Consider the following 18,747-nt stretch of genomic DNA (forward strand, 5'->3'; position numbering starts at 1 on the left):
TTTCCCATCGGATCTCCGTCGCGTAAAGTTATCTCCAAGCAACGGCCATAGTATTTGCATTTTTTATGTGTTTTTTGTGTTAATCAGTACAGAATTAAGTGAATAAGCAATAGGTCCAAAGCAAGCGAGTGCAAACAAAGGTAGTGAAAAAAAAATATGATGACAACTGAGATAAAGCACGAATTAATCGAAAAACATGAGAGTGGTGTACGAGTGACAGCTGGCTCGCCAATATGAGAGGAGTACATCAACAATATGTACCATCGTCAAGCAGAAGGATGTTATAAGGAAGGAAATCAGAGACATGTTAGCGAAGTGGCCAGAGTTTTCTGTTTTTATGGAAAAGAGACACCCGCACAAGATGGCGTGTGGTTGTGCGTTAGCCTTTTGTGACGACAATTGTGTACGTCATTTTTGTAATATTCTGAAGGGGAGACAAAAGCAAACATCCCTAGATAGGTTCCTTTTAAAAAGGCCAGCAAAAAGTGAAGGTGAAAGAGAGTAAAAAAGCGAGGCAAAAAGAGCCAAGCCGGAAGAAGAAAAGTAAAAAAATGAAAATGAAAACAAAATTAGAATTAAGTTTAGTGTAACGTGAGATTAAGTGTTTGTACAGTAAGCTAATTTCATCTAAGGTAAATTTAAAGTTTAAGTTATGTTACGTAGTGTTACAAAAGTGTAGCGTACCGAATGTGTTGCCGTCAAGTCTCTCTCCTCCCCTTTCGCTCTCCCTCCTTCTCCGCACACACCGCCGTTAGCCGCTACCGTCTCTCTTGAAGGTAAGAACTCCATAATAATGTCACATTTTATTGCAGATCATAACCAGTACATAGGTATTTGTTATTTTGTGAGCGTAGGTTGTGAATTAGAACAATTAAAAATGACAATTTGTCCTAAATTGTATTTTTCCTAGCTATACAAACCGGTAATCATTTAATATAGGAATTCGCTTCAGCTCAGCTGAAACAGCCGAAGAGAAAGAAAACCAGGCAGTTATGCTGATTGGTTGGCTGGTGGTATGGGGCAGAGCTTAGCTCCGCCGCTGCTCCCCCCCCTCCACCGCCAGCCCGCTTTCCTCATTCAAACATTTTAGGCTCAATGTGGAACAGGAGAGGGGTGGTAGAAGCGGGCATTGGTGTCTCACACGAACACTGTGGCCGTACCACACCAGTGGTCAAGCCACAAAGCAGCATTGAGAGCGGCTACAGAGATGGATTCCATAGCTGAAATTTCAGAGGCCGAGAAGGAGACACTCTGGGATTTCAAGCTCTCAACCGAGGAAGCCCCAGCAAGCGCTCCGACCGCGGGGTCGAGAGGGAGAGGACAAGGCACAGAAGACTCTGTGACATAGTACCTCTTCTGTCGCTGGAGTGGTTGAGGGAGAAGCTTGTTCGAACCTTGGCTCCTACGCGAGTCACCAGGTCCAGCGATCTGGTTACTCACTCGGTCCAATGCTCGAGCAGCCTGTCTCGACCAGGGTAGTGTGATGGGCCGTGAACTACCTTCGGGAGCTCCCTATAGGATTTCCAAGGCTTTACACTTATCCACAGACACTATCGCAGGAGGAGCCCTGAGGCTATTAATCTCACGCATGAGGTTAATGACCTCTAGGAACAGCGACTCCACCTCAGGATCTTCCGTCTCCTTGGCCGGTGAAGGCCGTGGAAGTGGCTGATTCTTCGTTCCTGCTACATCCGTAGGTGTAGGTAAGCGACAAGCTGCACGGCTGATGACATCTCCCTTAGACCGAACCAGGCGTGTATTCTGGAGTCAAGGAAGGACCCTGGCAGGGTTTATCCCCAACGGAGTGCATCGAGGTTCCCACTGCAACCGAGTGCGTAACTGGTCGCAGCGAGTCCCACAAAGCTCCCGAAAGAGCTCGAGCGTGAGCGGGGTCGCTGGGAACTGCAGCGCTCACACCAGGAGGTGTACACAGGTTAATCGTGTGAGTGGTGCGTGCGGCCTCACCTGTTACATGGCCAGATAGCATGGGGGTTGGCTGCATCTCGTGTGGCTGGCATGTGCGAGAGCTAGCCTGGTCATACACGACGGTCCCCATGCCGCGGGCTGGGCCTCGAGGTGGCTCCATGCCGGGTCCGAGTTGCGCGGGTTGAGTGCGCGGCTGTCTGGGCTTGCTCCCTGCTCACGCGACACACAAGTCGCGGAGTTGGTCCGCCTGGCTAACCCCATGGAGGTAGTCGTGCGTACCACAGATTTTACACAAGACCACAGCTGAGGTTTCTCGTGCCGAAGCCAGGACTCTCATTTCCCCGCTCAAGAGCGGTTCAATTCGAGTCTGAGCAGCAGCTCGGGGGCCCGAGGACCCCGTCACCATGCTCTGGGAGATGATACCTACACCCTCGAGCGCGGTTGTCATGCATGGAGGCCTTGCGCAAGATTCGCCGTGAACAATCCCACTAGCGCGGGGAATACGGGAATCTCGCACGTCACCCTCACCCTCTGGAGGAGAAGAGGTGTCTCGGGGCGCCATGTCCCTTCGACTGCGACTGGCCTTCCTGGCTCTCTTCGCTTTCCTCTTCTTCCCCTTCCTCTTTCTCATTGGGGGAGAAGAGTCAGAGTCAGAAGATGAAGACAAAGAGGAGGAGAGAGAGGAGGAGGAACTAGAAGAGGAATACTGCCCACGCTTCCGCTTCTTGTGCCCCCTCCGAGGATCTGGAACGGTGGTCTAGGCAACAGCAGACGACACTGGACGAGGATGAACAACCTGAGCCATGTCCGTAGGAAGAGCCGTGGTCGGTGAACTTGGTGGACCTGAAAAACATATTGTCTCCATAGGAGTTTTGGCAGACTTTAATTTTAACTGACTTGCGGGCGAAGCTGTAAAGGGTTTGCCAGCAGTGGTTAAAGAAATCTCTGTGTTCAAAACCTTACTCTCCCTTGTTTTAACAGGGAGTCCAGCAGTTATTTTACCTTTGGAAAAAGTTTGCATTTTGCCAGGAACAAATGCTTTAACAGGAACATGGTCAACAACAACAGGGGCATCAGGGAACATGGGAGTTGATGAAGTTGCAAAATGAGAAATATTCATGTGTTCGTCATCAATTGGGTCATTTAAATGTTGTTCAATCTTGTCCGCCAGAGTTAATCGGGGTTTTAACAAATCCAAGTCAGGCTTACCTGCTAATCCGATTGACGCCCGAAATTCCCCCATCTTACCAGGTGACGTGTCGTCATCCGTATCAGACGGTCCAACAATCTGTTGGGTATCCCTCGAGATCGCCGAAGTAGCGGAAGAGCTAAGGTCACCCGCTTCCCCGGCAAAACCTGAAAAATCCCAGACAGGCTGTGAATTCAAGCTTCCCAAAATCATACTCACACACTCCTCTGACTCGGAGAGGGCATGAGCAGACTTCACTGAGGTAGTTTCTTGAGACGACAAACTTTGCGGCAGCTCCCCACTCCTCTTCTTCTTCGAAAAAGGCGAGCTTTCCGAAGCAGAAGCAGCTTTAGGGTTCCGGCGATATTTGCGTCGATTCTCGAAAGCTTGCCACTGCAAGGGCAGCCAGGATTAACACTCATGGCAAGAACCTTGAGAGCAAGGTTTTCCCTTGCATGTTGGGCAGAGCATGTGCAGGTTTACAGAAGGTGACAAAAGCCACCTACGGCCAGCGCCCGCCACAGCCTACACAACATTGCATCTTATGAGTAATTTTCCCTTCCATTAAAATCACACAAATACTAGTACAGTGAGCCCTCGTTTATCGCGGTAGATAGGTTCCAGACGCGGCCGCGATAGGTGAAAATCCGCGAAGTAGTGACACCATATTTACCTCTTTATTCAACATGTATATTCAGACTTTTAAAACCTTCCCTTGTACGTAGTACTGTTAACAAACTACCCTTTATAGTACAGAACACTTAATGCATGTACTACAGTACCCTAAACTAAAACAGGCACAAATATTAAAGGCAATTTTATATCATGTGTTTCCTAAACACGCTAAAAAGCACGATAAAAAACGGCAACCAATGTTTTGTTTACATTTATCTCTGATCATAATGAAGAAACAAACTGGAGGTAGAGCTTTGCTTATTACCCAGACATATTTCCCATACTTTTCCCTTAGAACTACATCACATCTTCCTACTTTATATATATATATATATATATATATATATATATATATATATATATATATATATGTATGTATATATATATATATATATATATATGTGTGTATATATATATATATATATATATATATATATATATATATATATATATATATATATATATATATATATATATATATATATATACACTATATATATATATATATATATATATATATATATATATATATATATATATATATATATTTATATGTATACACATATACATACCTACATATATACATACATACATATATACATAAATACATGCATACATATAAATATATATTACTGTATATATATGGGTTATGGAAAAAATCCGCGAAGTGGTGAATCCACGATGGTCGAACCGCGAAGTAGCGAGGGTTCACTGTACAAAAGTACAAGAGAAGGCAAAAGGCTGCAGCGTAGAGCGTAGAGAGTAGCACAACTATCCAAGTTGAGCCGAAGCGAATGAATGAGGAAAGCGGGCTGGTGGTGGGGGGGAGGGGAGCAAAGCTCCGCCCCATACCACCAGGCAACCAATCAGCACAACTGCCTGGTTTTCTTTCTCTTCGGCTGTTTCAGCTGAGCTGAAGCGAATTCCTATACAGTATTAAATGATTACGAGGTTTGTGTATCGCGTCGGAACAAACATGTTTTTCCACTGTAATATACTGTTTTTAGGTGTTTTTTCAGGGGGTGGGAATGGTTTAATTTTTTTTAAGTTATTTTATATGGGAAAAATTGATCAGAGATACGAACGCATTGACATACGAGCTTGGGTCCCGAAACACATTAAGTTCGTATCTCAAGGTATTACTGTACTAGGTATGCAGTTAATTCTAACAGGCTTTCTTTCTCCATCATAACACTTAACACTACACAATATCTTAGAAGTTTTATTCTGAGATCAGACTGTGGAATGATCTTCCTAATCTGGTAATTTAATCACTGGAACTTCAGATGTTCAAACTTACAGTAAATGATTTTACGTTGAACAGGCTGACATAAGTCTCTCTTCATATTTTATATATGACATCTATTTTAGAATTGTTGCTGATCTAAAGATATTCTATACATATTCTTTATATTTACTTCTAATATAATTTTTTACCTCACTGGACTATTTATCCATGCTGGATCTTATATCATCCTGCTTCTCCAACTAGGGTTGTAGCCTAGCTAAAAATAACAATAATAAATCTCAAGTTTTCATTTACCTGATTAAAGAATTTACTTTAGAATTCAATATGCATACATAGGCCCCATTAATTACAGTACCGAATAAAGAACCTTCTGTAATAGAGAAAACTCAAAACTCAAATAACAATAAAATATGAGTGAGCTCTTATACTTCAAAATCATCTCAGCTTACCTTTCATAAGCCCGATCCACTTTAATCTGGTCCCAAGCATCTTTTGTGATGTACTGTTTGACTTGAGCCATGTTGTGAGGAGGTCCTGTCAATGCATACTGCCGCAAATACCCTGCTGATATTGTAGAAACAAGTAAATATGAGTTTATTGAATACAAAATTTTCTTTCAATATATTATCAGTTTCATACACAAATCTTTTATGCTATTGGTGCACTTACAACCCATCTGGTCAGAAAGACTGGGTATCAAGTTGCAAAGTGATAACTAAAGCTATACAAAATATCTCCTTTTTCCATCATTATTATAAAGTACTGTAGTTTCATAGGACCACATAGTCCCAATTATAGACACGAAGGACTTGCAAAAATCAAAATTTTCATAATAAAATTTCTTATTTCTACACACTCACCTGACAATTATATTGCTTCTTTTCCAGAAGCTTGGTTTAATCAAAACTTACTCATAAAATTTTTTAATTTTCCCATTCTCTTTCTCTTCAATAAACCCATGCCCTTAACAAAGGAATGACACATTCATGAAGTAAACTGGTAAGATACTCTTAATCTCTTAAGTTTCAAAGTTGAAATTATCTACCTCTTAATACCCTGAGTAAGTGTGGAGGAGGGTGGGCATGTATATGGACCATCAGGTGAGTATAGAAATAAGACATATTATTCTTTAAATTCTGCTTATTTCTACCAACCTTCCCTGGTGTTCATACTGCTGACTCCCACAAAAGTTGAGGGACGTAACTGAACTCCTAATATCATGTACCTTCACTTTCAAGCCTTTTATTATGCTTGGATCTAATTCCTTGTGAGCTTGTTACATATTTTTAACAAGGAATGACATATCCTTTTAGCTCAATGGGCAATAAGGGACCCTAATCCCACAAAATACGTTAGAAAAGATACCTCTACTACCTTTCGATTTGTCCAAATATAATTGGACAAAGAATTTTTTCTGCGGAACTGCCTTTATCCATTTTTAGTGAAGGGATGTGAAAGAATTTTTTATTTGTTTCTATGCGACACAAACCTTAATTTAAAATGGGAGTCTTCCTTAGGTGGGAAGAAGTCCCATGTGTGGCAACCTGGCTGGCGAACAACCCAAGACCAAGATGCCTAGTCTGGTGAGCAGGAATGCAGGGCAACTGGTCCAAGCATCCAATACAGGGTAACTAGTCTTAGAATCCTGTGACACAAAGGAATATGCCATAATGTGTCAAAGCCCACCGTGTTCATTGGGGTCTATCTTGCAGGGTCTGTAAGTGACCTGTGTAGGCTAAATTATGATTATAGGATTTACCATACTACACGCTTCCCATTAAAAGGAATATGGGGATAACACTTCTACCTATAGTAAAAAGGCCAACCACCATGCGTGTCCATCTGGCTTACCCAAGAAAAGGACACAAAAAGGAAAGAGAAAAGGAGGCCTGACATTCTTACTCTAATACTCAATAATTAGCAATGAAATGCAACTGCTAAAATTAGACTATGCTACATGTCCTAAGAAAAAGGTGTCTACGGACCTATGGGTGTAATCCCAAAGATTATGAGTGGTGAAAGAGGTCTATCTCCTCCAGACACTTGCTTGTAGAGTTTCAGCAACCAAGTGGTTTTTCCTAAATGTCATGGTCACATCAATCCCTTGGACATCACATGCACCTGGGGTTAGAGTGGTGGATTTTGCACTCTGTACCTCACTGTGATGTGTACAGGCTTTAAGGATAGTTTCCAAAAATTAGAAGGAAATGGTGTTTCTTGTTTCTCTTTTTTTGTCATTCCAATGCTGACAAAAAATCAATAAGGTGTTGTAACCTACATGCAACGCTGTCTCGTACGTTTTAAGTACAAATGAACAGCCTTCACAGTACAGCAGTAACAGTTAATCCTTATTATCAATTGCTTCCTTAAAAAATGATATTGAAAAGAGTTAAACCTTGAATCATTAATCATTAAGCTTCAAAGACCTTGCATCCTTGAGAAAGTCTTTCGAAGCAGACATCTGTTGATCAAACTTCTTAAGTTTTCTGAGACCAAGGCAACTCCATCGATGTTTGTCTCCTAGCAGATGGAGCTCTTGGTACATCAGCCTTCTTGTTCAATTTACGGATATTCTTCAATATCCTAAAAATTGATGACTCCTCACCAGGTTATGCAGACGCAAAGTCCAACAGATCTATCCCAGTTGGGTCAGAGGAATCATAGTCAACTAGAGAATTCCCTTGCTCTGAAGAAATTTGTTCTGGAGACACCATCCGAGCCCTCTTACTCAGCAGGGGATTATTTGCATACTCTGCCTTGACCAGAGGACGCTGGTTCTTACATCTATGGTGGTGGACTGTGTGGTAACGTCCCCGACTGGTGAATGCCAGACTGGGGTTTAAGTCCCGCTCAAACTCATTATTTCCTTTGGTCGTTGCAACCTCATCATCCTTGTGAGCTAAGAATGGGGGAGTTTGGGGGAGCCTATATGCTATCTGGCCCTCCTTGGTCCTAGCTTGGGTGGAAAGGGGGCTTGGGCACTGATCATATGTATACAGTACATGGTCAGTCTCTAAGGCATTGTCTAGCTTGATAAGGGAATGTCATTTTCCCTTGCCTCTGCCATTCATGAGCAGCCTTTAAACCTTTAAGCCTTTAAATTTTTTTCTGTTATTGTCTCACCTCATGAACTGGGACTAGGAAGGAAGGAGAAATGTCATCCTGAACTATAAACCCATCAGGTGAAGCCAGAACAGGATATGCAACTAAATTTTGATGGTGCAGTTTGATGTTTTCCTTTTCCGGAAGGTACCAAAGTCAAGGGTGATAAGCTTATTCTTCCCTTGATACCTTAGCAGAATTGGAGAGTATGTACAAGGCTGTGGCTGTTCTCCTGTCCGTGGATCTGAGAGGCGCCCATTCCTCTCGTAAATCAAAGGAACTGGGAGAGTTTTAGGGATAACTGGTCTCCCACAACTACATAAAGAACGATGGTTTGTATCTGCATTAGAACAAACGTGCAAGACCTTTGAGGGCCACTGTCACGCTCCACCCCAGGGAGTAGACAACCCGGGGTGGATCACTTGCTCAAAGCTCCTTACAAAACTAAACAACTCCAAGGAACCAGAGAGCTCTGTACCCTGCAGTTGGAGGGTCATACTCAAGGCTGATCTATAGCCTTTGGTAGTCTTGATTGAGAGGAACTTCTCTTGACTTAGGAAGATGAGGGAGTCTATGATCTGTGTAAAACTGCTCCAGTGAGAAAAATATTCCTTGTATGACTTCAATCACAAATGATCACTCTCTTAGACTGGTACACCAGCTGTAGAGGACTTCTGGAGACATTCGAAAATCTCCTACTCGTGCCTCACAAAAGAGACTCACTCAAAAGATGCTGGATAGTCTCCACTTGTGAAGGGCCAAGGACTCCACGGCTTAGAGGCACTTATGCAGGTGCGGCTGACCGAGAAGAGTGGGCCATAAAGGGTAGCTCACTTGGGGCCTCTATCAGAAGAGCAAGCAGATCAGGATACCAGTTGGCCTGGGATCCACTTGGATCATTCTGACTGAATTTTACATGGCTCTAGAGGGCTGCAGCAAGGTGCAAGGACCCCAGATCTAGCAGAGCACCAGGTCCCCAGATTCCAACATGGTCCTGGGGGACACGTCACAGGAACAGGACCCCAGGTCCTAACCACCGTGTCATGGGGGCTAAGGCACAGGTCCTTAACCACCTTCCTTGAAAGATGGTTAGTGTTGTGGAGAGCCCTATCCCTGTAACTATGGCTGTACATCCTAGATGGGGAGTCCGAATATAAGCAGGAGACGAAGAGAAGGATGACGTGAGGAAGAAGGAGAACTTAGCGCACGCTTTTACCTCCTCCTCACTCTCGCTCCTGGCTCTGCAGGCAAAGCAGTCAAAGCCAGAACAACTGTCGATGATGACTCTCCTCTTAGGTGAAAACCACACTGGTTGCTCCAACCGGAGCCATAACACTGGGGAACACTGTCACAGGGGAATGGAAGACCCTTCAATCCGAAAAACCGGAGGCACAACAACTGACACTGACAGAGGGCTACAGCTCCAGACTCCCTGGCACAAGGTTTGGGGTTCGTACAAGGGAAAGGGTGGGGATCACAGTGACAGGGATAGGAATTGAGGAAACCTGAGGGACAGGGGCAGCCCCAACCTTGAGCCATCATGACCATCGTACCGGTGGGTCGCCGCCTCTCGACACTGGCACCTTCACTGCTGTGCCAGAAACTTCTAAATAGGACTTATCCATCTTCTAGTGTTAAGGGGGGAACCATCATGCTCTGTGACTCTCGAGAAACCAAGCTCTTCACCACCAGTGTCACCAGGAACACCTCAGAAATAAGCAAGGACACGGGGTAATGGGGAGAAGTAGCCTCAGATACCAACTCCCTCAGGTAATGGAGAGCCTACCTGAAAGATCTAAGGAAGCTACAACTTCTTTACGTTAACTCATTGTAAGCAGAATGCCCAACAGCCAAGAGGAGTTCCAGCCTCTGAAAGGGTGTGAACATTAAGGGTTTCACATGACGAACCTTAAAAATCACTGACGTAAATCCCAATCGACGTGCGTATGCGTTTGCACAGGGACATCTGCAGCAGACGTATTCCTCTAGGAGAACTGAAGCAGCAAAAGACTCCACAGGAGTTTTCTTGGCCGCTACCCATTCCAAATCCCAAGAACACCTTGCTTGCTTCCATCCATCAGAATGAAGGCACATCACTGCACCGGACGACTTATACTCAGCACACGGGAATACATGTGAACAGCAATGCCTACAAGCAATAAGGAGTGTGAATCTACGACTGGTTACACCAACAAGCAATGGATTCCACCCCTCCCACCATACCAAGCTACTCGCTTCCATTCCACACTTAACCGACAATCACTTCCTCAAAAAATTAGGCAAATGAATAAGTTTGACAGGAGCTGTCTGTATATCCATACACAACAGCAGCCTAAATATAAGAGAAAACGGTCTCCAACTACAGAGGGGGTGGGGCTCCTCACCCTGCACCCTCACCTATTGGGTAACTGCTTGTTACCCAGTTTTAAAGACAGATCACAGCTTGCACTCAAGTAATCTCCCTAATCAAAGGATGAGGGTTTGTATGCCGCGTAAGAACAAACTGCCTTACCTACTTGCATGTCTGGCCAGATTATTATTATCATTATCATTCCTAGCTAAGCTACAACCCTAGTTAAAAAAGCAAGATGCTATAAGCCAAAGGGCTCCAACAGGGAAAAATAGCACATTGAGCAAAGGAAATAAGGAAATGAATAAATGATATGAAAAATAATACATACATATACCAAGGTACTTCCCCCAATTTTGGGGGGTAGCCGACATCAAACAAATAAAAAAAAAAAGGGGGGACCTGTCCTCTCTATGTTCCTCCCAGCCTGACAAGGGACTCAACCGAGTTCGGCTGGTACTGCTAGGGGGCCACAGCCCACCCTCCCCCGTTATCCACCACAGATGAAACTTCATAACGCCGAATGCCCTACTGCTGCTACCTCCGCGGTCATCAAAAGCACTGGAGGAAGCAGTAGGGCCTACCGGAACTGCGTCACAATCGCTCGCCATTCATTCCTATTTTTAGCACGCTCTCTAGCCTTTCTCACATCTATCCTCCTATCACCCAGAGCTTCCTTCACTCCATCCATCCACCCAAACCTTGGCCTTCCTCTTGTACTTCTCCCATCAACTCTTGCATTCATTACCTTCTTTAGCAGACAGCCATTTTACATTCACTCAACAAGGCCAAACCACCACAACATATTCATATCCACTCTAGCTGCTAACTCATTTCTTAGACCCGTTCTCACCCTCACTAATGAACAATTAAAATAAAAATTTTTAAAAACAGTAACAACATCAAAACAGATATTTCTAAGGGGGAAAAACTATACCTAATTTTGCCCTCTTCTTTTTGGAACTCTTCTTCTTGCTCTTTCTCTTAGCAACTTTGGCCTTCTTCGTAAACGGGCCTGAGTTTGAGCTTGACTTCTTTTTCTTTTTCCTCATCTCCCGGTCGCTGGAGTCTTCCGACGATGAAGAGCTGGAGGACGAGGTATCGTCCAAGGAAGACAAAGAAGAAGAGGAGCTATCCGAGGCCCCTGAATCCTCTGCCACCAACATGGGAGCTTGCAATTGTGCTACCGGGATGACGGGTTGCATAAAATCAGGAGGTAGCGCAACAGAAGGCGCCGGAGGCGTGAACAGTGACCCACGTGAGGCAAACCAGCCAGAAAACTCTTCGTCCTGCTGCATGGATGACCTGAAGGGCATCCTTGGCGCCGTCCACACAATGGAATCGGGGTCAGAAGAGCATGTGGCTCGTCTTTTCCTGTCTTGGTCGCCCCCTGAAGCCGCTGTACCTAAAAACACTGCCACGATGGTGGGGAAAGAACTGGTGTTCCTGATCTCCCCCACACCAGATCCTCACTCGAGACGGGTCCTGCGGGCACCAGAACCTCGTCTAAAGAAAGCACTCCCGTAACAACAGCAGACTCCTCACTCGTCGGCGTAGGCACAATGCAATTTGGTTTATTAAAATCAGACTCATGGGGAACAGCAATGGGCTGTTTCCCCGCAACTGACTTACCTCGTCCCCTACTCTGGGTAGGGGAAGGGGAAGGGGAACCGCTCCCCAAAGGAGCTGAAGGAGACGTTAATGGAGAAACGAGACCAGGTGACCGCTTCAATGCCTTCTTTTTCTTGGTGCCGTGCAACGCCCATTGATGTTCCGACCAGGACTCACACTCCGGACACGTGGAAGCAGGCGAGCACACTTTGCCTCAACACGTGGTGCACAACGTGTGCGGATCGATGTTCACCTTAGAGAGCCATGCCCCGCATGACTTACCGGCCTTGGGGCCGGGACAACGGCGTTGAGATTCCATAAGGGTAATCACAAGCAACACAAGTAACACAAGGAAGGGATAGGAACGGAAAAATACAAAGGGAACACGTGGAACACAATGGTGGGTCAGACGAGATGTGAGAGAGAGCGGCGAGATGTTATCTATGCCGCGACCAGATGCTTACTGACGACAAAGACCCAGTAGCGCACCCACGCGCTGACCCCAGGTCGCCTCAGGGCACGCATCCATCTGCCACGGAGGGACCCGACAAGGGAAAACGGAGGTGGGGGGGGACTGCGCAAAATTCTTGGTCGGATAGGGAGGAGATCCAAGATACTCCTAAGAAAGTAGTTCGACGTAAGTACTTCGTGTTGGAACAAACAGATATTTCATATAAAAAATTCTAACAAGACTTATGTCAGCCTGTTCAACATAAAAACATTTGCTATAAATTTGAACTTTTGGAGTTCTACCGATTCAACTACCCAATTGAATTGAATATAAAACTTAGGCCTTAAGCCAAGCACTGGGGCATCAAAGGTCATTTAGCGCTGTACATTTCGTATCAGCCTCACGATGGAAGAGTCCTGACTATTAGAATTAACTGCATACCTATTATTATGAACAGGATAGAACTGTCCACTAAGATCTGAATGTAAAGGATGATCAGAATTATGAAAAATCTTATGCAACATACATAAAAAACTATTTGAACAAGAGTGGCAGAGATTAATACAGTATCTAGATCAAGAATAAGAAATTTAATAGATCGTAAGTTTCTGTCCAACTAATTAAGATGGGAATCAGCAGCTGAAGACCAGGCAGGAGAACAATACTCGAAACAATGTAGAATGAAAGAATTGAAACACTTCTTCAGAATAGATTGATCACTGAAAATCTTAAGACTTTTTCGATAAGCCAATATTTTGAACAACAGAAGAAGACACACACCTAATGTGTTTCGCAAAAGTAAATTTGCTCTCGAGAATCTAAAATTCTAAAAGCCAGAGTTAAAGAAACAGTGTCAATGCTAAGATCCAGATGTTAAGGAACCACTGTCCTTGACCTACTTACAATTATACGTTGAGTTTTGTTAGGATTCAACTTCACGCCCCATAATTTGCACCACACACTAATTTCAGCTAGATCTCTATTAAGGTATTCAGCAACCCCAGATCTACATTCAGGAGATGGAATTAATGCAAAGAGTGTAGCATCATCTGCATATGCAACAAACTTGTTTTCTAGGCCAAATCACATGTCATGTGTATATAGTATGAAAAGTAATGGGCCACGACCACTAGCCTAAGGAACACCCGATATCATATTCCTATACTTACTATGGTGCCCATCAACAACTACTCTTTGTGATCTATTACTTCAATAACGATACTAAGAAAAGACTTGACCATTCCCAACTGTTTGAGTTTGAAAACAAGGCTCTCATGATTAACACAGTCAAAGGCAGCACTAAAGTCAAGGCCAATCACACAAACTTTCTGACCAAAATCAATGGATTTATGTACAGCATTGGAGATTGTTAGAATGGTATCAAATGCTCCAAGGTCTTTACAAAAACCAAATTGCAAACTAGGGAACATATGATTACCCTCAGCAAACCTATTGAGACGTTTTGCCAAAAGACATTCAAAATCTTTAGATAATATGGGAGCTATGGAAATTGGGCAGTAATCAGTTGGACCTTAGCTTCCACAAACACAGTTACATAGTGGAGTAACATTATCAATTCTCCAACATGTGCTAAAAGCTCCTCTTCTTGCTAACTTGCACAAAATAACAGATAACTTCTGGAGCTAACAAATATGTAGTCTTTATAAAAAATGAAGGAAAAATACCATTTGGGTCTACACCTCCATTAGCCTCAAGGTCCATCAAGACAGCTTTAATTTCATGAGATAAAAAAGCTAAACTAGTTAGTTTAACCTCAGGAAAACAGAAATAAGGAAGATCAAGTTTCTCATTACTCTTCTTACTATTAAACAAAATAGCCAAAAGGGTTGCCTTTTCTTTTAGACATTGAGTGACAGAGCCATCTGGTTTAAGTAAAGGAGGAACAGTTCCATCTACACCAAAGAGTGCAGATTTAAGGGTAGTCCACCACGTATGTTCCTGGGTTGTACCAGAAAGGCTTTCTTCCTTTGTGATGAAAATGAGAGAATATGCTGACTGCAAAATAGGCAAATGTAAACTGAAGGGTTTGTATTAGTAATTATTTTAACCCCCAAAGAAAAACCAGTATGTTAGGATAAGTATTTGTAATAGTAGTACTGTATATAAGTAAGCATCTAACAAAGATCTATAGGTAATACTTAAAAACAATCACCTGCTGAATTGACGTCAAGCACTGTTAAGTGGAGAGGCGATCCATGACGGAATAAGAACACATGGGAACGTTTTCCATCAGAGGTATCAAATAAAGTTATGGTGAAACCCAACTGTGCCAACCGAGAGAGAAAAAATGGCTGAAAAGAAAGAAAGTTATGTAATCATGAGACACAATCAGATACAATGCTTTAACCTCATCAAAGATATAATTTTTACATTAAATAAAACAATCAATATTTGAGATAAATTGACAAACTCATGTTACTGTTTAAAATTTGTTAGAACATTGTGATTTTCTCCTTGCCACTTATATTCAACAGTGTATTAAATGTATTGTAAAAATTTTCAATGAATTTCACTAATATGCAGTATATAATTAAAGTGCTTTTAATGCCCTGTAAATATTATAACTTCTGATAACAGTGAGACTGTAGCAGGAATACCATTCATAGAAAATTTCAAAATAATTTGTATATTTCCTAGTTACTCAAACTAGAGTCCTTTAAAATAGGGAATGTGTACAGTCCAGCTGGAACGGTCAATTGAAATTGTTAACGAGGTGGTAGTTAATGACTGGTGACGAGTGCGGGGGAGTAGCCCTACCTACTCTCCTATCAAAGACTCATCACTTTTAAAATTTTAATGAAGCAGTTATAGCTGCTGGTGGGTGGAGGATAGGCCCTGTCTACCTACTATGTTGAGCAGCCATCACTTTAACCTTAACCTGGTACTTTTAGGGTAGTTGAAGCAGGCAGTGAAACTTACCCCCTTCCCTAGATGAAGTATATCAAACCATGCCAAGTACCTATACAAGAGCATAGTATGATGTACCATAAACATAATTTACAAATATAAACCATATAGCTCTTAAAATTATTTGTTTCCCCTACCAAAGAGTACAACATATGGTTGTATGTCACACCCTAGAATATTTGACTAAAAACAGCTTCTCCCCTTCATTTTAGCCCCTCCTTTCTTCAGCCAACCAACTAAGACTTTGGGGTTCTAGCCTTTATTCCTGATTAACTAAGGGCTACTTTACTGTGTTTTTATGTCACCATGCATAATCACACCACTCTCTTTAACCAAAGGTGACATTACCTACGTGAAGTATTACTATCCCCCTGACAGTCCCTCTGCTTAGAGACATAGTATCCTTACATCTTAGCCCACAACCAACTGAGACACTTGCGATTCTAGTCATTATTCGTGATTATGTAAGGGATATTTTACTGTAACGTATTTCTATTTTTGGCATATGTGATCAAATCACACGGTAAATATTCTCTAAAGTGAGACGTAGCTGTTTCGCTCTCCACCTCCATCCCACTATGCTTTCCCTCTACCACCAACCAATGACGTCAACCATGCAAATTGTCAAAAGCTGCTATTTTTGTAGAATTTAATCACAAAATATCTAAAATCCCACCAAGTTCTCTCTATATTATAAATAATTACCTGAAACTGTCTCAATCCATATAAAACTTCCCCTTATTCAGTTATAAATTCCCAAATTCCATTATCATAATTTTCCTAACATGAAAGAGTCCGTGGTGGATTGCCCTGTTTGTGAGCCAAACTGCAAAGCTGATATAAGTTATTTCAACATAATCACTAGTGCAATCTATAATTTACCATTTTTTAGGTATTTGCAGACACCATTGGTCTGTAATTTGTTTGGATTACTGGGATCTTTTCTTGGTTTAGTTACTGGTATTACTACTTCATGTTTCAATGCCTTTGGAAATAGAGGTTGTGTCCAAAGAGGATTTTAAATTTCTAAAAGACAAATCTTAGCCAAAGGGGTAGATTTCTCATTTTATCAAAATTCATATTAAATTTACCAGGTGCTGATAAACTACAATTTGATAGTAAAAATTCCAACTCCACTTCAGTAAATCTTTTATTGCAGGTCATATCTTCTGCAACATTAAAATTCAATGTAACGGCTTCTCTTCTTTTGATGGATCCAAATTATTAACATTGCTTATGTTATCAATACCGCATCCATTAGTATTTGAGATTGTCTATTTATTGTGAACTACTGAGTTATTGTGCATTAATGCATATCTTGCAGGTCTGCTATTGAAGCCATTAATTTTTCTAAATTTCTGCAACACCTTCGCCAGTTAAATATTTTCTGATGTACTACACACATTTTTGCCAAAAAATTATCCTGCATTTCAATACTTCTTTCCAAATCTATTAGAAATCTAATTAAAATAGTGTCAGTATCACAAATCTAATTAAAATAGTGTCAGTATCACAAATCTAATTAAAATAGTGTCAGTATCACAAATCTAATTAAAATAGTGTCAGTATCACAAATCTAATTAAAATAGTGTCAGTATCACAAATCTAATTAAAATAGTTTCAGTATCACAAATCTAATTAAAATAGTTTCAGTATCACAAATCTAATTAAAATAGTTTCAGTATCACAAATCTAATTAAAATAGTTTCAGTATCACAAATCTAATTAAAATAGTTTCAGTATCACAAATCTAATTAAAATAGTTTCAGTATCACAAATCTAATTAAAATAGTTTCAGTATCACAAATCTAATTAAAATAGTTTCAGTATCACAAATCTAATTAAAATAGTTTCAGTTTCACAAACTTGAAATGTAATTTGTATTTTTTCTAATTATACAAACCTGAATCCTTTAATAAGCATTTAAAAGCTTATAACGAGGTGTTAGCAATAGCCAGTAGTTAGCGGCCGGTGGAGGGGAGGCCCCACCCCTCTTGCCGGTACACTAAAAAATCCCTTTGATTGCGTCTGGGTCTTAAGAGGGAAGATGAAGGCAGGAAGTTAAGTTAAAGGACTCATGGTTGTAAAGTTCAAAAAAATACAAACTACTTTCCTCCTTCCCCGGCTGTTGCGCTGTTATGCGTTTGCGGGGAGGGGAATGGGGCGATGGTGACCTGTGGAGAGGCATTCTGCTTTTCCTCGGAGAGAGGACCGACGTTCTGGGAGGCGATGACCTACCTTTCTGCTCCTGCTCTTTTCCTCCGTGATCACTTACCTGTCTCTTGGAGACCTGCTGCGACTTCTTGGCAGTTGAAGGATGATGGTGGATGCTGTCATTTGCCTTGAGCTCTACCTGTTGAGCAACCCTAGGTTGCTGAATCGTTAGACGGTGTTCCCGCGTTGGCGAGCATTGCCGTGATGGTGAATGCCGATGCAGTGGAGAGCGTTTGCGAGTGGGAGAACGCTGGCGAACTGGCGATCGTAGCTGAGATGGCGAGTGCTGATGCGTTAGTGAACACTGAAAAGCTGGCAATTGCTGATGAGCTGGTATCAAAGGGTAAGAGAATGCTGACACTGGGGTGACGGCTGACGCATCGGAGAGCGTTGGTGCAGCCCCAATTGCTGGCCTTCAGGCAAATGCTGACGCGACAAACGCTGACGCGATCAACGCTGACGCTTGGGAGAACGTGGACGAGCGCTTTCTACAGGAACATCAGTAGGCGCCTTACGTGATGATGGGCAGTGGGCTGTGAAAACGCGGACAAATGCCATTCTGATGTGATGCATTGCTTCGGGGAACGATGAAGCGGGGAAAATCGACGTGTTGGTAGGCAACAGTCAATAGGAGTACGATGGTCGGTAACATTGTGATGAGCAGGCGATTGAAGAGCAGGCGATCGATGAGAGGTATGATGATTGGAACCATGAGACTGATCAAGAGAAGGACAAGCAGGCGATCGGCAAGACGATAGTTGACGAGCAGCTGGCCAATGATCAGGTGACAGGATGTGCCCTTTAGAAAGGAGAACATCCTCTGAACGGGATCGTGAGCGATCCTTTGGCAGAGAGTTACGAACCGAAGTTTGGTGATGAGCAGCAGAGTTGGCAAGAGAAGATCCGGAGGCAAGCGAAGGTTGGGAACCAGGTGAAGTTGGGTGAAAAGGCTCCTCCTCCAAGTAGGGCTGTTGGGACGAGGCCAATAAGCCAAAGAGGCGTCTCTTCACCGAAGGTGAAGAAGTACCTCTAAGGCAAAGAGGTGGACAAAA

General features: G+C 42.7%; 1 protein-coding gene across 3 annotated transcripts in view; it reads right to left on the reverse strand.

Moving 5' to 3' along the window:
* Positions 1 to 18,747, reverse strand: part of LOC137653561 (ribitol-5-phosphate transferase FKTN-like) — a 151,331-nt gene that overhangs the window by 80,489 nt on the left and 52,095 nt on the right. For 2 of the 3 annotated variants that reach the window (XM_068387064.1, XM_068387065.1), the window contains exons 3-4: positions 14,727 to 14,865; positions 5,489 to 5,603 (exon numbers count right to left, since the gene is read on the reverse strand). In XM_068387064.1, coding sequence (XP_068243165.1) covers positions 5,489 to 5,603; positions 14,727 to 14,865 — 254 coding nt within the window. The remainder of the gene's footprint in view (positions 1 to 5,488; positions 5,604 to 14,726; positions 14,866 to 18,747) is intronic. The other variant, XM_068387066.1, reaches the window with a different exon arrangement.

This window comes from Palaemon carinicauda, chromosome 14 (genome assembly GCF_036898095.1).
Source record: "Palaemon carinicauda isolate YSFRI2023 chromosome 14, ASM3689809v2, whole genome shotgun sequence".
In the NCBI taxonomy this organism is placed as follows: domain Eukaryota; kingdom Metazoa; phylum Arthropoda; class Malacostraca; order Decapoda; family Palaemonidae; genus Palaemon; species Palaemon carinicauda.